Source organism: Opisthocomus hoazin, chromosome 2, assembly GCF_030867145.1.
Source record: "Opisthocomus hoazin isolate bOpiHoa1 chromosome 2, bOpiHoa1.hap1, whole genome shotgun sequence".
Classification (NCBI taxonomy): domain Eukaryota; kingdom Metazoa; phylum Chordata; class Aves; order Opisthocomiformes; family Opisthocomidae; genus Opisthocomus; species Opisthocomus hoazin.
The window spans coordinates 101,671,195-101,691,952 of record NC_134415.1 but is presented as its reverse complement, the minus strand read 5'-3'; the positions used below and the strand labels follow the sequence as shown (position 1 = coordinate 101,691,952).

At 38.1% G+C, this 20,758-nt stretch overlaps 2 protein-coding genes across 14 annotated transcripts in view; one reads left to right on the top strand and one right to left on the bottom strand.

Annotated features, from left to right (window-relative positions):
• Window positions 1-15,009, top strand: part of PHF3 (PHD finger protein 3) — a 57,607-nt gene extending 42,598 nt beyond the window's left edge. For all 13 annotated transcript variants that reach the window (XM_075414604.1, XM_075414606.1, XM_075414602.1 and 10 more), the window contains 10 exons: window positions 1,133-1,283; window positions 1,413-1,569; window positions 2,560-2,676; window positions 4,875-5,006; window positions 5,451-5,583; window positions 6,088-6,283; window positions 7,941-8,088; window positions 9,555-9,644; window positions 10,854-11,049; window positions 11,956-15,009. In XM_075414604.1, the coding sequence (XP_075270719.1) occupies window positions 1,133-1,283; window positions 1,413-1,569; window positions 2,560-2,676; window positions 4,875-5,006; window positions 5,451-5,583; window positions 6,088-6,283; window positions 7,941-8,088; window positions 9,555-9,644; window positions 10,854-11,049; window positions 11,956-14,138 (3,503 nt within the window). In that variant the 3' untranslated portion in view covers window positions 14,139-15,009. The remainder of the gene's footprint in view (window positions 1-1,132; window positions 1,284-1,412; window positions 1,570-2,559; window positions 2,677-4,874; window positions 5,007-5,450; window positions 5,584-6,087; window positions 6,284-7,940; window positions 8,089-9,554; window positions 9,645-10,853; window positions 11,050-11,955) is intronic.
• Window positions 15,010-17,159: 2,150 nt separating this feature from the next.
• The window catches only part of EYS (eyes shut homolog), a 966,530-nt gene continuing 962,931 nt past the window's right edge, over window positions 17,160-20,758 (bottom strand). The window contains exon 49 of the mRNA XM_075414597.1: window positions 17,160-19,402. Coding sequence (XP_075270712.1) covers window positions 18,213-19,402 — 1,190 coding nt within the window. The 3' untranslated portion in view covers window positions 17,160-18,212. The remainder of the gene's footprint in view (window positions 19,403-20,758) is intronic.

Sequence of the window (20,758 nt, the reverse complement as noted above, 5' to 3'; positions counted from 1 at the left end):
AAGTACAGGGGCACGATCACCTCCCTCCTACTGCTGCCCACACTATTCCTGGTACAAGCCAGGATGCCGTTGGCCTTCTTGGCCACCTGGTCATGCTGCTGGCTCGTGTTCAGTCGACTGTCAACCAGCACCCCAAGGTTCTTTTCTGCAGTGCAGCTTTCCAGCCACTCCTCCCCAAGCCTGCAGCATTGCAAGGGGTTGTTGTGACCCAAGTGCAGGACCTGGCGTTTGGCCTTGTTGAACCTCATACAACTGGCCTCGGCCCATCGATCCAGTCTGTCCAGATCCCTCTGCAGAGCCTTCCTACCCTCAGAAAGATCGACATTCCCACCCAACTTGGTGTCATCTGCAAACGTACTGAGGGAGCACTCAATCCCCTCATCCAGGTCACTGATAAAGATGTTAAACAAGACTGGACCCAAAACTGAGGCCTGGGGAACACCACTTGTGACTGGCTTCCAGCTGGATAGAAATAGAAGGCTACTGCTCTAAGTTACTGCCATGTTCATGTGCTGAGACAAATGAGTTTTCTGTTGACACTCTGAAAATGAAAGTTTGAAGGAATTTGGGGTTTTTGCTTTGATGATTTTGATTAGAAATTTCCATTATTTGTATTATTTATGACACAAACCTTGTAATGGCCTTGTTTAAGGGTGTCTGTTACGTGAACCAGAATCTGAGATTATTGTAATTGAAATAATTTTGATGGCTAACAGATACAAAAATGCTGTTTAATGAAAAATGCTATGTTAAAGTTTAATATGCTTGTAACACATGCTTCCTAATATATCTCAGTTTACTCATTGAAAAATTAATCTATTCTATTACAAAAATTCAGAGTCAAAAATCCTTTAATAAATACTGGTCATCTTGGTTCAGTCTAGAAGAAAATGCCTGAAGTCAAAGAGCAAAAGTCCTGTTTGTTTTTGGTAAGAAAGTTTTTTCTGAATTGATCTATGTAATACAAAATCCAAACCAAATCAGAAAAAAAAACCTACCCCCCTGTGAGTCCGTTCTTTCTCCTTGAAGGTCCATTCTTAGCAGTTTAAAAATAAAACTTCATGACATCCAGAAACAGTAAAAGTTAATAGCTGTCACTTCTGTAGCTTAGTTTTTGACTCTGTTTTGATAGGTGTTCATGAGAAACAAGAAATTAAGAAAAAGAAAAATGAGAAGGGATCCATTAGTGCAACACACCTGCCAGCCGTGCCAGCTTCCAAACCTTCTGCTGATCAAATAAGACAAAGTGTCAAGCAGTCACTTAAAGAAATTCTGATGAAAAGGTAAAGATACATTATTACATGAAATTATAAGTTTGAGTTTGTAATCATTTTCTTTTGGAAGGCAGAGGAAAAAAAAATACTAATAATTTGGAAGTATTTTGTAATTTTTGCCCTTGCGTTCTCTGACAGATTGACAGACTCCAGCTTAAAGATTCCTGAGGAGAGAGCAGCAAAAGTTGCCACAAGGATTGAAAGAGAGCTGTTTTCTTTTTTTCGGGACACTGACTCAAAGTATAAGAACAAATACAGAAGTTTAATGTTCAATCTAAAAGATCCTAAAAATAATGTACGTATTATTTTTCTGTTGTGCTTTACAGACATTCTTTATTTGCTGTAGATTAAAGGAACGGTCTTCTATTTATTAATACTTTCACAATTTATCCTGTTGGTTTTATAGATTTCCTCATCTCTTTGATGTTGTTTGTCCTCTTGCGCACCCAGTGTTCTCTATGTTCTTTTTCACTTGTTCCCCATGATTAATTCTTCAACTCCTTGCTGCCAGTGTACTTCTTATAGTGGGATTTTAAAGTGTAGGGGATATAGGTTGCCCAGTTTAAGTGTTTGTCTTTCCCACTGATCTGTCTTTTGGGTGTCCCTGTCTCTCGTGTGTCCCCTCCATCCCCGCAGATGCTTTGTTGCTTACTGCACTATTTTTGTTTCTGTCCATTAGCTTGTCTCCCTGTGCTTTTTCATACCCAGATTTCTCAAGCTTGGCCTTCACTCTCTTTTCTGCTTTCGATGAGCCCATTATTCATGCTCGCCTCTTCAGCTTCTATCTTTTGTCCTTTTATCAGTTATTCTGATCAAGATGCTTTGTCTATAGTATTTTACTATTACAATTAGCCATTGTAACTGTAAATTGTATGAACAGGACAACTTCTGTCACTGGCTTCTCTTTGCTCATACTGCTAAATTATGTGGGGTTTTTTACCCTAGGAGTTCAGTTCAGTCAGTCAAGAAGCATAGACATGCTCTTTAATACCAGCTTCTTTCTGCAATGGGCATAAATTCACTTTCTCCTTCGGAACAACAGTTAATTATACATCTGGTCATTTGGGGTATATGAAGATACATTATGTAGAATAAATGGAATTCTGAAATTAAGCTTTTTACATTATAAAATATAGTACCACTTTCTACAGTGGCAGATAATTATAAACCCACATGATCCATATAGCTGTGCAGAGTATGTTGTAGTTGCTTCTCTGTTTTATTTCCTGTTGCGAGCTGTTTTTTTGTCTTGATAGCAATAGTTAACTTTTCTTCTTTCTTCTAGATACTATTTAAGAAAGTCCTGAAAGGAGAGGTTACTCCAGACCATCTAATAAAAATGAGCCCAGAAGAACTGGCTTCCAAAGAACTGGCTGCTTGGAGACAAAGAGAAAACAGACACGTGAGATTTGTCAATTTATGTTGTTCAGTTGACTGCCTAAGCATATTTAACTTCTGTTTTCAGGTTAAGTGTATGTAGAAAGAACAGAATGCATGTTGCACAAAGCAACTCTGACTAATCAGGAGGATCTCTATAATTTATTTAGTATTCAAACCCCAAAAGTGTTGTTAGGACAGAAATGAAAGAAGTGTAGTAAATTCCTGAAAGGGGGAAACCATGCGTTTCCTTCACTGTGCAATTCTGTTGCTGCTTGCTCTTTCCTTCTTCTGTCTCAGGAGTGAAGGCTTCTTTGTCCTTATTTCCAACAAGATTTTAAAGCTGGAGCTTTATAGGCACCAGTTTCTTAAAAAGGGAGAGACATCTCTTTGGACAAACCAAACAACTGGTGTTGTTTATAACTTACATACTGATGGAGCATGACAATTCACCCACAAAAAAGTAAACCTGAAAACCTGATCTGCCAGTCTGAAAAGCAGTCGGGGGGGGGACAACGACACCAAACAAAATAACAATGATAAACAACCACCAAAAAACCTCAACGAAGTGTAGAAAGTTTATTAGGTTAGTTTGAGCATTACTTTTCTTGAAACAGAAGGACACACTATATTTATAGCTGCGTTGACAGTTTAGGAGGACAAGCAGGAATACGAGGACCTGTGTTATTTTTATAGAAAATGCGTTCGTCTTAGATACTGTCTTGTTTATTATGCAGTTAGTCTGATGATAGTTAACTGCAGCTGCTTAGAAATGTTTGGTTTACAGCATAAAGTTCTCTAGTTTGCAAAATCTGGATTTATGTTGGCAGAATCCTTGGCATTTTTATGCCACTTCATAGAACTGAAAGGCACAAAACTTGGGTAGTGTTAACTGGTAAGCATTTTGTGTTTGGGTTTTATCATACTAGGAATTGTCAGTTATATCAGATGACTTCTGATAAAAAATTAATGAGTATGTAGTGTAACATAAAATAGATGGAAATTCATCCTCTTGAAATCTGTGTGCCCAGAATGAAAGAATGTTCAGTGGTAACTGATTCAGTGCAGGGGGATACTGTTGTAGAGACTGAAGTTTGCATTGCAACATTGATAAACAGATCTAGTTGCAATATGCAAAGACAAGTAAATAACCAGGAATAATCAATCATGATAACTTTTTGATGGTTCCTATGCAAAAACAGTTGTTGAATTATTCTATTATCTCAAAGTTGTTTTGAGGGCCTAGAACGGCATGAAAAGTTTGTTTGTTCTGTAGCTATTAAAAGCGCATCTTTTGTAGTACATATTTATGACATTTATTTTTATAAACGTCAATAAAATACTGAAAACTGACCATACAAAACAATATTCCACTGCTGTGAGGAACAGCTTCAAAGCAAAAGTGTATACTGCTCAAAAATTACTGAAGGGTCCGAAATATTTCAGAGATACTGCAAAATTTGTAGAAGTTGAGATGGAATACAACATGTAAAATAAATAGCAATGTATCATTTGAATGCAGTTTTCATTTTCCTATTTAGGCAAGACTTTGAAGTTTCCCCGGTGTGTTCAAAAGTAACTGTAGGGATTTGGCAGACCGATAAAGCAATCGTAGAATCCTTGTTTCCTTACGAAACCAGGCTTGAAATATTGGGGACAGCCAACACAAACTGTTTTTGTTTTAAGAAGTAGAAATGTGCTTTAAGAAGTGATTTTAGAAATGATGTTTTATGTTTTGCAACAGAGCAAAGCAGCAGTGCTGATTAGAATTAGCATATTAATTACTTTCAAAATACATTTAAATTTTTTTTGCGGTAGAATATTTGGTTTATGTACTAAAAAACAAGCTTGTGAAAAACGATACACCTCTACGTGTGTTTATGCCCTACATTGTCCCTGTTATTATGGGGAAAAAAGTTGATGCATTTTTTTTCTTTAGCTCTAGGAAAATCAGAATTACCTATCTTTAAATTTAGTGTTGAAAGTCTGCTTTATAACTTGTTTAAATATGTGCCCGATAAGTACTTGCTGCGCTGAAGGTGAAGTTAGAGCTGCTGCTTGTGCATTTGCTTTATGAAACTACCTGATACTTTCAGAATAAGAAGGTATTATTTTTTTCCCCAGAGGGTTTCCTAGTTGTGGACCTATTTTCTGGTGTTACATTTGTGGATTTCCAAATGTCATTGTATGGAAGTAAATATATGTAACTTCCTGTTTCTACAGACAATTGAAATGATTGAGAAAGAACAGAGGGAAGTTGAAAGAAGACCTATCACAAAAATTACTCACAAAGGAGAAATAGAAATTGAAAGTGAAACACCAATAAAAGAACAGGAGGAAGTCATGGAAATTCAGGTAGAAAAGACAACCTGGCAACAGAGTGAATTTAGTTCGCAGATAATATGGTTGTAAAGTGGTTTGTTTATGATTTTGTTGTTAGATCTGTAGTTATGTTAGGTCTGTTTTGAGTTTAATTTTTCTTTTATTCTTACTGACTTTCACTTCTGAGCCTGGTGTTTTTTGGTTTTTTCCATGTTGTGTCCATGACTGTATGATGAATTCCGTCAATAGTATAAAATATTCTAAATCTTACATAAAAGAGATTTAGGAATACCAATTCATTCTTCTAATGCATTTGTAGATTTTTGTGATAGCCTTTTAGGCTATACAGCTGAAGTGAGAGTTTTATATCTGAAGGGAAGAAAATACCATAAAATATTTAAACAATGTGAATAGCAACATTAGGAATATTAAGAGAGGGAGAAAAAGGCTAACTGAACTGTGTTTGACTTTTCTTAGGAACCTAATATGAAGTTGTCTGAGAAGTCAGAGGAAACTGAAAAAGATAAAGAAGTAAATGAATCCGCATCTCCGGACACCACAAGTCAACATAAAAATCATCTCTTCGATCTTAACTGCAAAATCTGCATAGGTAATTTTGAAAAGCACATCAAAATAAATACGTCATGCTTGTATAATGCTTTTCAGTCATAAATCTCAGTATACCTCAAGAATGTAAATAAATGGGTTTTTTCCCCTAGTTTGCTGACAAAGATGTGGAAGCGATGTTTTACTTCATAATTTACGAAAGAGACAATATTAAAATGATAGGCTATTGTCATAAACTTGTATTTGATTTAAAAAAAAGGACTGCAGAGAAAGAAATCCCTTTAATGGATGTACATGCTGTTGTTGATTCCACATTTCTTTATCCTATCCCATTACAGTGGCAATATTTATGTATAATATTATATAAATACATACAGTGTATAAATTTGTACATTGTAGGAATATGTATTAAAAGTATCGTTTCTTTATCCTATCCCAATTCAGTGGCAATATGTAGTATTTTTGGTGTGTCTTCCATGTCTTCAGAGGAAGTAATCTTTTGTTTCTTTAATAAAAAATAAAAAATATTGCAATTCATTCTCTGCAGGCCGAATGGCACCACCGACTGATGATCTTTCTGCAAAAAAAGTGAAAGTATCAGTTGGAGTTGCACGGAAGCAGTCGGACAATGAAGCAGAGAGCATTGCAGACGCGCTTTCTTCAACATCAAGTATTTTAGCTTCAGAATTGCTGGAAGATGATAAGCAAGACTCATCAAAATCTTCATTCACACCTCTCCCAAAGTAATATAAACTGTAGAAACAGTATTTTATAATGAAACGTTATTAATGTTGTTAAGCTATTATGACTAAAGCTGATTTTTTTAATGGCATTTCATTAATCCATTGTGTACTGTTGTACACCTCTTCTTAGGAATGGGGTTCTCTGCTGGAGTAAACGATGGTATGCATTTATATAAACAATACTATGTGTATTGCTGTGATTACAAACTTCTGATTACCACATTTTCTTTTGGGGAAGAGTAAACTACCTTACATTTTATGGTGCAACATGATCTAAAAAGACACTGAGTTCGTATTAAAAAAGCCAGAATATAGATTTCATACTGTGTTGTGCTATTAAGGAACATAGTATGTAGAGTGCTGCAGCTGAATTAGTGTGTGTGTGTTTGTGTATGTGTATATATACAGCTAGGGACTTCGAGGTTGCTCTAAACAGAGCATTGACACTAGTCAGGCTAGTTTCAAATCTCAAAAGCAACACTTCTCCAGAAATGCCAGTTAGCAGTAGCTTGTTTGATGTTTTGCCATACGTGCTGTCAGCTCTCTGCATTTTCTTCCACACCATACTCTGCTACCCACTAAAGAGGGAACTGCAGTTTGAGGAGCTTTTTTTTTTTTCTGGATTGAGGAAGGGGTTGCTAGAAAAACATTGACTTCTTGTTGTTCAGAATTGACCAGAGTTCGTGCTGAAATTTTGCCTTTATCAGGACAGTGGAATCCTTTACCGGGGACAGTGACCTTTGTTCCTGAATAGCTTGCTGAAGATTCAAAGAAGGAATTTCTAGTGTAGACAGAAAGAAACAGAGGTTACTGTGTTACTGTAACAGCAGAACATCTGGTACTACTGGGCAGCTCGCTTTAAACTGCTAATAGCATGCCTAGAATATTTTGATAACAGCGTGCTGGAAAATACTGAAATGTGGCTGTAACCTTTTCCATGAGGAGACCTTCAGGTTGAGAAATACTCTTCTGTGAATTTATTGAAGTCTTTCTGTTTATTCTTTGCAGCTGCTTTGTTGCAGAACTGAGGCTTTTATTTGAAGGGGAGAAAAAACACTCTTTTGTAGAGGTGATGATATTGGAATTGGTAGGAGGTGCTCACAGAAGCTGTGGCAGTGATGCATGGACGAAGAGGGATGAGGAGCCAGCTTGGGGAACAAGGGAAGGGAAGGGGCACACAGGTATTCAGGTGGTGGACAGACAGTGTTGCAACAAAACATGGGAGCTTAAAAAGCAGGCTGAGGGTAGGCCAGCAGGCAGTAAGTTGTCTTCTCCCCTCCTCCCTGTGCCAGGGAAAGATCTTACGGGGTCTGCAGCATCTATATGTGTTTGTGTGTCCTCTTCTCTATATGTATTTGTGTGTCCGCTTCAGTAGCATTTGATAACTCTTGGACTAAACTTCTCCATTCTCAAAAGATACAGTAGTGAACTAATGGGCCGCTTGTCTGACAGTCCTTCGTGTAACATATATCAATGCCACTGGAAGGTGAGAAACACGTTTGCCTGCCTGTCTCTTTTCATTGACCGTCAAGTATGCTTAACTGAAAAAGAAAATTCTTAATGACATGTCATTTCTTTTACAAAGAAAAATTATGATTTACATTATTTTGTGTGATATATGTTCTAAACAAAGTGTGGGTTTTTTGTCGTTTTTTAGGTCAGAAACACCTGGTACTGTGGAATGTGAAAGTCTCTTTCTGGCACGACTGAATTTCATCTGGAAGGGTTTTATCAATATGCCTTCAGTAGCAAAGTTTGTTATTAAGGCTTATCCAGTTTCTGGCTCTTTTGAGTATTTAACGGAGGTATTTATATTTATTGCAAAGAATGAACAATTCATCTATTCACTTTAGTGACTTGTTTACCTTGTAGCCTAATATTAGAAAGATGAAAGGCAGTGAAGCGTGATCATTGTACTGAATAGAGTGTTTGTGGGAGGGCATAGGTTAGAGTATGTATTTGTAAGCAAATTATTTTTCAGTTTATTCTGCATGGATCCGTGGTTCTTAAGGATTCAAATTTTTTGATATATTTTAAGATGTTTTGCTCTCATCTCACTGTAAAATGTTTCTTGAGGATGAGCAGCAGTATTTCCAGAGCTGGTTTTGTAGAAGTTGAGCTGTTTATTATGGAGCATATTCTGTAGTATAAAGTAGCAGGGAAAGACAGGACAAAAGTTTCCGCTAACATAACTGCCTTGGTGGCATCCACATTCTGAATGAGGTGAGAAAATTGTAGCTCAGTTTTTAAAGCATTAAGCAAGTCAGTACCAATTTTTGGAAGAGAAGTGTCTACTGGTGGTTTCTGTTCACAGTGCAAGAAGTCTTCTCATCTCCTGCGACAGAAACCTGTGTAACAGGGTTTATTTTTTTGCCTGTCTGGTGACAATTCTGGTCCTAACCTTCCATTGTAAGACTGAATTGTCCCTAAAACCAAAAAGTTTATGTTGTGTTCTCTTCAGTGTCTGAGAGGCAGGAAAAGGACGCAGGTGCTTATGGTAGTTGTCTTCGTGTCATAAAATAAAGAGCAGAGAGCTCATAAGCCCTCAGTGTTACTTCTTGCGAGTGACACAGGATGCATCAGCTTTCTAATTAAAAGGTCTTAGGTCTTCTGCTAATGTGATTGTCTTTACTTTGCTGTAAAGCTTCAGTGAAGTGCAGGGCTTGCAGTAGCCTTTAATAGTAAAGGACAGGCGTACGAATAAGATCTGCTTTTCAAAACTCTCCTGCTTGACTTCAAAAACTATTTTCCTTACGTTTCTAAATTATTCTGAAAGTCTGTTTTAGTTGCTTGTGAATAGTGAACTTGATAGTATCCAAGAAAAAAATCATGTCTATATATACACGTGTGCGTAGGTTATGTTTTCCTCTCATGATTAAGATTCTGAAAGTTTGTTATATGCATAGGTGTGGGGCTGTCATAGCAGTTTGATCTTACAGACAAATTGAGTGTTTCCAGAGTGCATAACATACAGTTATGTTTGTAGTTAATGTTACTGAAATAAATAATTTTGGGGAAAGTATAGATGAACAGTATTGAGTGATAACTAATTTAGTACAGATCATTGACTTTGCACTGAAAATCTTCATTTAAATAACCAAAATTTAAATTAATTTGTTACTACTGTTGTAACTTCTACTGATATTTTAAAATTATAATTTAAGAACTAAAAGAATGAAGTATGTTTTGAATATATGAAACACATACTTGAATGAAGGCTTTACCCATAATTTTTACATTGAATTCAGAATTCTGTTGTACTTTCTCATAGGATTTACCTGATAGTATTCAAGTAGGTGGCAGGATATCTCCTCACACTGTCTGGGAGTACGTAGAAAAAATCAAAGCGTCAGGGACCAAGGTAAGAATTTTACATATTGAAGGCTTGCTGTTTAAAATGCATCCTATTCACCCCAAAGATCTTTTACCCTTGGGACATTTGTGAAATACCTGACGTTTTAAGGATAACTGACAGTTATGTTGAATGGGATGGATGGCAGCTGGTGGCGTTTGTTTACTTACTATCTAACCTTAACTTGTCATTTGCTGTTTGAGAATACTTGCGTTCCGTTGAGACTGTAGCTCATCTTGAGTGTTTGGACACCACATGTGTTATCCTTTGGTACTGTTACTGTATGCAAAGCTATCTCAGTGGTCCTCTGCTGGTCTTGTCCCACTGTGTTCAGGTTGTCGTTGTTCTGGGGAGCCCAATACTAGTTAGTGTTCTCCAGATGCTGTCTCACAAGTGCTGGATAGAAAGGAATAATCATTTCCCTTGGCCTGCTGGCTCCTTCGGTTCTGTGCAGTTGGCCTTCTTGGCGTGGATGCCTTGCTGGTTCAACTTGTCCACCAGGACCCCCACGTTCTTTTACGCCAAGCTGCTTTCCAGCCAGTCAGTCCCCCAGCCTGTCCTGGTGCGTGGGGTTACTCCATCTCAAGGTGCTAGATTTTGCGTTTGCCTTTGCCGACCTTCACAAAGGTCAGCCCATGTTTTCAGCCTGCTGAGGTCCTTCTGAATGGCAGCCAGCCCTTCAGCATATCGGCCACTGCCTCTGATTAGGTGCCTTCTCAGTTTTGCAGGGGGTCTTCTGTCCCATCTTCCAGGTCGTTAATTAAGCCATTAGAGAGCATCAGCCCCAACATCGGACTGCTGAGCTGGGCTTTGGTCATAGTTCTGGGATCTGAATAGTGGTCTTCTCCTAATGTTACGGATATCTTGGACACAACAGACTACAAAATAAAGCTTGCTAAGTAGTCTTAAGAATGGGGAGGAGAATAATGGCTTGGAAGTTGCCATGCTTCCCTAAAACTTATTATTTAGCTGGCTGATAAAATGTTGGCTTTTTTGTAAGTTTTTTTTTTCTAAATGATTTTTATTTTTATTTATTTTTCCAGTTTCCCTTAATTATTTTTGGCCCTGTTTCTGCTCCTTCTGTCTCTTTTGTTGTTCTCTGCCTGCTTTTTCTCCTCCTTTGAACTGTGCTTTTAAATAAAGAGCAGTCATTAGATCAATTAAAATTTCATGGTAAAATGTATCTGACCATCTTTTTCTCTCTCTTTTTGTAAACAGGAGATCTGTGTAGTTCGCTTTACCCCGGTAACTGAAGAGGATCAGATATCCTATGCATTGTTGTTTGCCTATTTCAGCAGTAGAAAACGTTATGGTGTAGCCGCCAATAACATGAAGCAAGTGAAAGATTTGTACCTCATCCCTTTAGGTTCCTCAGATAAAGTCCCACATCATCTTGTGCCTTTTGATGGGCCTGGTAAGTACAGCTTGGAATTTGGAACTTTATTATCGTAATGCTGCTTAGAGAAGTTTACAACAGAAATGTAAGAGAAAATTAATTTTTAAAATGCCAGTTATTCTCTTAAAATGTCATGAGTTCTCCATAGTGTTACATTAGCTTTTTTTAAAAGACATTAATTTCCCATTGTAAGATCCTGAAGTGGCTCTCAGTTGTTCTGCGTACATCTGAGTTATTTTGTATCAGTTTACTTTGATTACAAAAATTCGTGGATGATTTCTTCTTTTGAGATAGGTGGGGCCAAAACTAAGAGAGGATGAGGTACAACTCATAATTTTTTTGCAAGAGCCTAAATTATACAGAACAAAATTCGTAGTGAAGAGATAGCTAATAGTGTACCTTGAAACACAGTGCCTTCCTGGAATGAGGGAAGCATTTCAGAAAGTCATTCTTAGTAAATCTTTGAAGAAGTACGTTTAACACAAATTGATGAGGAGACTTTGTCGTTGCAAGTGTGCTGTTTACTTTTTGTTTTCCGCTTGTGCTTTGCTACCACTGTTAACAGGCCATAGCTATGTTGGACTAACATGATGTTTAACTTCTGTGCTTTTTCTTATGTGACCAGAGGTCCTATGTAACTGTCTCGTATTCTGTATTTGGAAGTTACAGTGGGTGGTACAGTACTTAAAGCATTTCTAGTTTGCAGTGTTTGAATTCATAATTTTTATGCTGGAAATACATTTTTGATGAAGTATTGTTATGTTTAATGATGGATCATATCATTTGTCATAAAATGTCAATCAATTGTCATAAAATGAATACTTTCTATAATATATTATGAGCGTATGGGGGTTATTTTTGTTAAAATGATTGCCTTAACCAAAACATAAGGAGATGATAAATTGCTGTTACAATTTTGTACAGGGATTGAAATACATCGACCAAATTTATTACTGGGATTGATAATTCGCCAGAAAATGAAGAGGCAGATTACTGCTGTTGCAAGTGTTACTAGCAGTTTTGTGGATGAAGCTTCGGAAAGCACCTTGAGTACCTTGCCACCAGAGAAGAAAAGCAAGCCAAACAAACCTGATGTCTCTCATCATGAGCTGGCACTAGAAGAAGAAGAGGAAAATGATTTTTTTAATTCCTTCACAACTGTGCTACACAAGCAGAGAAATAAACCTCAGCAATCTAGTGCAGAAGATGTTCCAGCAGTTATTGAACCATTGGTGGAAAGTACCAAACACGAACCACCAAAGCCTCTCAGATTTCTTCCTGGAGTCCTGGTTGGATGGGAAAACCAGCCTTCTACTCTGGAGCTAGCAAGTAAGCCGTTGCCAGTGGATGATATTCTTCAAAGCCTGTTGGGTACGACAGGGCAGGTATATGAACACAGCAAGTCAGAAGTGAGTCACAGTGAAGACATACCATTATTAAATGAGCAGGCGACCTTAAAAGAAGAAAAGGTGGATGTTGCTGATGCAACTACTAAAGTTAGTGAAGCAAAGACTGGTTCGGATGATCTGCAAGAATCCACTAACATTGCTGTAACTGTGGATGCAGCAGCTGTAGGGACCTCAAGTTCTGCCAGAAGTGCTGTATCTTTAGTGGGGCTGAGTCTTAAGGGAAAGCCTCCAGATGTCTCCACAGAAGCGTTCTTAGCAAATTTATCTGCGCAGTCGCAGAATAAAGAAACTGAAGAAAGTAAAGAAAATGACCCAAAGCGGCAATTACCTGACAAGGATAACATTGCACAGGAAGTTAGAAGGACCACAAATTCCAGCTTTTCTTCTTCCTCATCAAATGCAGGGAAAAAACCCAATGAGAACAATGCTAGTGTAGGCTCTGCTGAAGGTACCACTGCTAATACCTCTAAATCACCGCCGTTTATTAATCTTAAAAGAGACCCACGACAGGCAGCTGGACGAAGCCAGCAGACTAATGCTTCGGAGAACAAGGAAGGAGACGTTAGCAGAAATGAAGACCGACAGAATGCTTCAGGAAATGATCAGATGGAACCAGAGAACAAACAGGCTTCTGGAGAAGTGGGCTTAAACCTGTATCAAAGTGATGCGCAAACCAGTGAGACACAGTACAGTTCAACTGCAGCAAAAGCAGATAATGCAGTTGCATCACAAGCAGAAGACACCAAACACTCACAGGAGGATGCACTGATGCAGAACATTGAAACAGTGAACTCATTTAGAAGAGGACCAGCAGCAACTTCATCTCAGTTTGAAACCGAAAACTCATCTCGTTCTGAATTTATTTCCGAAGTCCCGAGCCCTATTACAAGTGGCAGCTTCTCATCTGTTAGACCTCCACAGCAGAATTTTCAGCATCCTAAGGCTAATCCACCTGGATTTCAGTTTCAGGCTCCTGCACCTCACAACTTCCCTCCGCAAAACAACCCAATGTTTGGATTTCCTCCTCATTTACCACCTCCACTTCTTCCTCCTCCTGGCTTTGGCTTTCCTCAAAATCCAATGATGCCATGGCCACCAGTGTCTCATTTATCAGGTCAGCCACCACACTATGCTGGACCCATTGCACAAGGGCTACCAGTGGCTCACAAACAATCAAGATTTTTGGGGCCAGAAAATTTTTTTCAGAGTAAAGACAGTAGGAGACCAGAAAGACGCCACAGCGATCCTTGGGGCAGACAAGAACAGCATTTGGAGAGAGGGTTCAGCAGAGGAAAAAATGATCAACATAGACAACGATTTCACAGTGAATCCCATCACCAAAAGAAAGACAGACATGAAAAGGAGTGGAACAATGAAAAATACTGGGAGCAAGATTCTGAAAGAAATAGACGCAGAGACAGAAACCAGGAAAAAGAGAGAGAGAGGAAGAGTAGAGAGGAAGGACAGAGAGATAAAGAAAGATTACGATCTCCACACAGTGACAGGGCTGCTGATGGAAAAAGCCCCAGAGAGACTAGAAATCCAGAAAAAAAGACGGAGAAGACTAAAAGTGAAGAACAGGCTCATGAAAAAGATAAGGAGAGGGAGAAAAGCAAAGAGAAGCACAGAGACCGGGAAAGTGAAAAGAACAGAGAGAGACATAGGGACCACAGTGACAGAACTAAAAGCAAAAGGTAAAAAGATGCAGGCAGTCTTTTAAAATCCTATTTAAATAAACTGTTAGAGTAATGTCGTAAAACTTTGTATTAAAAAAAAAAACAAAAGCCTGCTAGGATCGTGCCATCTTTTTTATTCAGTGTTGGTGTTTTGCAGAAACAAGTCTGTGTTTTGGTACCATTCGACGTACCAATACTCATCCTTTTTTTCATTATACCAACTATCGCTAGGAGTAGGAGTTTAATATTTTTAAAAATTTTACATTGCTGTATATTCAAAATTTTAAAGATTTCTTTTATTAATATGCAATAAAGGCTTAGAAATTTTCTTAGCTGAAGTTGGCTTTAGTCAAGTCTGCAATATAGTTGCTGCCTTTGGTAATTTGTGCTCTCTTCTGTTTTAAGATGCTCTGATAATTTTAAAAGTGAATTTCATACAATAACCTTCTTTTTAAATTGCACTGTTTTTAAAGACTGTAGCAAAGCCTCAGAATCCACACACATTACAACAAAATATAATATGCTCAGTGGTGTGAAGAGTTTTTTTTTTTTAAATTATTCAGTAGTACAATAAAATAATTCAAGTGTCTTTCATTAGTTTTTCAAGTATTTCGTCAGCATCTGAAGCAGTTTGTGACCAGAAATTGGAAGGCTCAGCTGCTCGAATGTTATTGCTTTAAACTGCACTTGTTTTAATAAGAAAGCATTTTTAATCTAAATTCTTCAAAATATGATTTGTAGTAGTAAATTCATTTCTCCCACCATTTTCCATGCTTCAAAAACTTGAATACCTAAGCTTGTACATTACTTTGTGTTTTGCTATCCTTTTTACTGTAAAATGTAAATATTTTAAGGGATATTTTGATTCTAAAATGATAAAACTTTCTCACATATTGTGTGTGTTTGATTTCATAGATGAGAAACTGTAGGCTAAATGGATGTAGCAGGCTGAGTTACAGAATGCCTTGTTCATTGTACACTTCATGGCTCGGTTGTTTGGAGTTCTGGGCGGCGTAGAGGGGGGAGAAGGGCAGAAGGGTGTTTGTACCATTGGGACTTTTAGTAAACTGATATTTTGTAGAGACTGCCATCCACTGATGCAAAACAAAACGCAAAAACAAATGCAAACCTGAAAACAAAATCTCCTGCTCTTCTAAGAATATGCTGGTCATTTTGAATCTGTCAGAAACAACAAAAATGTTCCACCATAGAAACGAAAACTTAGGTTTATTGTTCTGGTTTTCAGTGTTTGTTTTTCACTTTGAGTACATGACCTTACGTAGTGACATAGCATTTTGCACTTTGCTGTAGAAAAGCCTCTTCTTTCCAGAAAGGTCTTTACAGTTTAACAACACACTAATTGTTACTTTAATTATGAATATATTTTAAGGTAAAATTTCATTTGGATACATTGCAGGTAGCTTCGTGGTCAAATTGACTAAAATTAAAAATCTTGCACTGAATAAAGGGGGTGGTAGACTTTTATTAAGTAGTGTTTCTTATATTCATTATTCAGAAGATTCGTAAAGAAAAAATCCTCAGTTTTTTACTAAGTAGAAGCAATGTTTAAACTTTTAACTTTTATAGCATGATAACATGATGTGATTAAATTAGTCTTTTCCAAGTTAATTCCATGGTCTGTATAGCGGTAGTGCCGTTGATTATATCTGATGGTATTATGCATGTGTTGTATGGTTCAAATATTTATGTCAGAATTCTTTAGACATAGAAGTACACCAAAGCATTTTTCTGGTGTTTGGAGTAAGTTTTAAGTCGGCAGCTCCGCTTCTGAAGATTTTCTGTTGACCTGTTCAAAAGTAGTCTGCTCCTGGTCCACTGGTGATCCCTCTCTCTCACATTCACATCCATTTGTGCTCTGAAAATAAGCTGGGAGCAATGAACGTTGCAACTGCCTGTACGGAAGGGGCAGGAATGCTTTCTGCCACAACTACCAGAAAGAATTTGTTTGGAAAGAACATGTAAACATTCTCCAGGTTTGCTGAGTGCTTTATTACCTGCCTGGTGTATGTAGAACCCGAAGACAGCCACAGTAAAACAGCTCTTGAAGGAGAGCTTTGTAAAGAGTTGAAATTCACGAGCAGGACAGTTTCCAGGATTTGGTCCTAGAATCTGAGCTAGTGTAATGGGAATAAATCCCGCTACTACAGGAATAAAGGATTTTGTCTTCTCCATTGCCTTCAGTCACTCTCCTTCCAAAACTGCGTTAGCTGGAAGTGCTCCGATTACTTGTCACTTGTTTTACACTGAATCACTGTTGGGGCTGCAAAGAGCAGTGTGCACTGATGAGGAACTGGCAGTACACCAGGAGTCCCAGAGAGAACAGGATAAACCCGAAATACGCTTCTGTCCCTGGCATCACATGGCCATAAAAGGCCCTCCTGAGAGTAACTGGGAGAGGAGACGAATTTGGGGCCAGCTCAAATGCTGCGTGGGCTTCATGAGCTGGCTGTTGGGAAGGGAGTAGAAGCTCTGTTGCATCAGGCTGATCACTTGAGGGCTCAGAGCAGCTGAAGAGGATAGAAAGGACCTCACAAAGATGTCTGCAGATGCTTATTAAAGCATCTCTGGGTAGTTCCATCACCCCCTCACCTTAGTTATCTTCAAGTCATCAATAAGTGACTTGGCAGTGCACTCATTGCTGCATACTAATTACGGTTATGTGGAAACTAACGTGTGTCACCTGGTTTTACTGTGCTTATTGTCTCTGCTCCAGATCTGCTTCATGGAAAGACAAAAAAACCCAGTCAGAAATAGTTACTTGTTTCTGATAGGTACCCACTGAAGACCTGTTTTCAGAGAATTTCCACGCAAGGAGGTGATGGTTTATGTGCTTTCGAGCAATAATAAAGTGAAAAAGGAAAATATAGGAATCAATCACTATTATTTTTATTAAGCATTTTACTTATACAGTAAGCCAGTAGTCAGATGAGAAGTGTAGATACTATCACAAATCATTTATTTAAGCACATGAAAATATAACTATTTATGTTGTTTTTACTGCTCACTAAAGTGTAGAGGATAACTGAGCTTTCTCAGAAGAAATAGAGGTTTTGCATATATAGATGAAGACCTCTATTTACTTTTGACATTATAAAGTCATGAAGAATATAGTCACAGAAATTCAATTTACTGTGGACAAACCCTTTGTCTAGTAAAATTTCAAAATTCATTTAGGGGCATATAAGCCAGAAAGGTATAGCTAAAGCAAAGCAGTTCTTAGACTTTCTAGTTTTTAAGCTGTTAAGAATAGAAGTTAGCTGTAAGCAGACTGCCTGTGAATGGTTAAAACAAAAGGTTTTCGTGTAGTCAAATAAGGGGAAGACCTCTGCTGGCGAAAACCAGCAGGCATATTTTATATCTGTTCAGTAATGAAGTGAAATACCTTTTCTGCTCTTAAAATCATTCTTCATGTGTTAATGCCTTAGTGTGAAGACAGGCTTATGTTTTACCCTTTTACAGAAATGCGTATGTGATGGGTAGAGACTCGGAAGGAGGGAAGAACGACTTCATTGCCTAGAATGGAGTCTTTGTGGACTTTTAGCAAGTAATCACAGCTGTTATGATATTAAAAGTCCTCATTACAATAAACACGCACTTGCCCCAAGTACACCTTTTCTTCCCCCCCAATTTCAGTTTTTACACTTGACCTTAATATGACAAAATTGTGTGAGAAACTCTGCATTCTAATAAAATTTAAGAGTTTTGGAGAAACAGGTAAGTTGTCTCTTCTCATAAAACAGCAAACAATTAATACTGGAGTGACGGTTGGCTTCAGAAGTGAGTTACTACCTATTTGTCTACAAAACTGTTTCAAGTACAATAAAGAAAAAAGCTGCAGTCTTTCCTGTTGTTTTAAAGTAAATACAAAAGAGTATGTTTAAGTAATTTTATGAGTAAAACATCTGATCACAATTTATGTATGCTATTAATATACAACATTAAAAAAAAAAAGTTAGGGACAATTCTGTTAAGTGCTTTCATATGTTGGTTCCTGAGTCTTACACTGCCAGCTAACACAAGAAACAGGAGGAAAAGGAAATCTATGACTTTTAAGGAGTCTTAAGCAGTTTTTAAATTAATTTCCATTGTAAATGTTATACCCTTCTGCTTTCATTAACTGAATCTTCTTAGAATCTTGGAAGAGTACAACATCTTTAATTTTACCAGTGAATTCCCTCTGAAAAAGCCCTGTAGTAACTATATTGACTTTCCTGCCAATTTCAAACCCACCAAAATAACAAATGCCGCCATAGTTTAAAGCAGTGTATTTTCTGTGTGGATCAATATCTTCAAAAATAATTAGCTCCTCATCAAGATATACCTTAATACAAGTTTGGTTTTGAACTACAGTGACGAAATGCCATTTTTCATCACAACAGGTGGAGTGTTTACTGTGAATTAGAGGAACAGAGAGTCTTTCTCCAAGATTAATCACAACTTTTAATGATCCATTGGCAAGACCAATGGCAAGGAAATCATTATCTTCATCTTCACCTTTCCCCATCCAGGCTATTAAGCCTTCAGTTTGATTGGTAGTAAAATTTAAAGAAATGCGGCTATACTGGAGGTCTCTTTTTCCATAATAAGGATCTGTGTGTTTGATATAGGAGTTGCCAACGAACTTAGCTATAAAAAATGTTATTTTGCTGTCACAGTACTTACCTGACCAGCCTAGCGCGCATACGCAGATATATGAAAACGAAGTAGGTTGAGGAATACAGAGACCATGAGACCCACATCTGTTTTGTGAACAGTGAACAGATTGCTCACACGTGCTCCCTATCCACTCTTGTGGGCAAGAGCAAGAAAAGCCCGAGTTTTCCACTTGACACGTTCCATTATTTTTGCACACTGTGTACCCACAAACCGTTCCGTCACAGTCACCAATGTTGGCTCCACCTTTGGGGTCAGTCACGGTAAGCTGCAGTTCCCTGTCGTTTATAACAATTTCCCTTATACAGCCGGTGAAACCTGTGGGTTCATTTTCTACTGCCATTGAATTAACAAGGTTTAAGGAGGACACCCCTCCCACAAAAAAATCCGTGCGCGTGTCCAGCGCGTTCATTCCAGGACTGGCTTTTTGGGTAATGTTGATACCATCCAGGTCCAGGTAGCCTTCATTGCCAACTCTTCCTGCTTTGAGTGAATGCCATGTAGTTCTGTTTGCGTGGACTTTCTGAAAGGTCTGGAGGACGACTGTCTTGTCTCCAAGGTTGTAGCGTAACTGTATAAATCCATTGACTAGTGATATACATAGAAAGTCACCTGTAAAAAACAGTATAACACAGTTTTACTTTTTAGAAGCAGTACACTGAAGAGCACCGTATTCATAATCCTGGTGCTTTCATGCCTGTGCTTTCCCAATTCAGTAACTTATGTTCAGTAGCCCTGTACCATCACCATGTCTAAATCACACAAAGGAAAATGAGCTGCTCGGGGGCATTTTTTTTTTTACTGGAAGAAAGTAAAAACCCCAACCTTCTAAAAGGCTCTGTTTTAGTGCAGAGACCAGAGAACTGAGGTAGGAGGAAACAGGATCACTTTGGCATCCAGGGAAGGTGAGCTGGTGTTCCCATGAAAAAGAATCAAGTTTTGGCCAAGTTAAAAACGCCGGAATATTCTCAATTTCCATATGCTGAATGAAGACTTGATGGGTTTGACAGTTCAGTGCACTGAAGGTTTGTCCGCACCAAACATCCTCTGCTTTCCCTGAGGCTGCTCTTTGCAATGGTGGTTCGGGTTTGATAATCTGACAGCTGTAGGAACAGATAGGCTTTTTATTGAATTGTTCTTCTGCAGCCCTCCATGGTGGGAAGTGTTAGGAGGGAGTTGTCTTGTCTTGTACTGTTGGTGTTTCTGGCCTTCCAGGCAACACAAAAGGAGAAAGACTACAACTTTGAACAATACTTACAGACATGAAGAAGGAAAGCTGGGAAAGGTTAAGAACCAGGAGCTGGAAGGAAAGTGTGTAAGGGTGGAGACAAAGTCTAACAGGGGACAGTGACAATGAGGCAGAAGAGGACAGCAGAAGAATGCAAATGAAAGTCAGGTTTTCGAACTTTTTGATGTTTTCCTGTGCAATTTAACTTCTTTTTTTTTTTTTTTTAATATTGCTTTTGGAAATGGCAGGGAGAAGGTTGTTGAGGGTTTTTTTCAAAGTGAGTTTATCAATCACATTGATGTTTGTTAAATTTAAATGTAAGCTTTCTTTCCTAATAGTTACCAGTAAAAAAAAGTTTCATGTAGTATTTCCCTAATGAAATACTTTTAAATTTGGAAAGCACAATTTCCTTAAAGATTCGGCATTCTTATGGGTGGACCTATTAGTAGAATGATGAAATTTGCCTTCCTGGGGGTTTAATTTTTGAGTATTTCTAATTCTTGAACTACATTGCCTTTACTGAAGTTAAAAATGAATAGCTTCATTTACTGGAGGCTTGTGAAAATTACTAAAATTACACCTCTCTGTTCAGCAACTGTTCAGACGGGGTAGAGGTGTTTCTATTAGTGGCTGCAGAGCATGTGCTGCGTGCCTCAGCTTCCCTGCCCCAGACACCCATGGGAAGAACGAGAAAAAGGCTCTTCATTCCTGCAGCTCCAGTCCAGCCACGGCAGAGCACT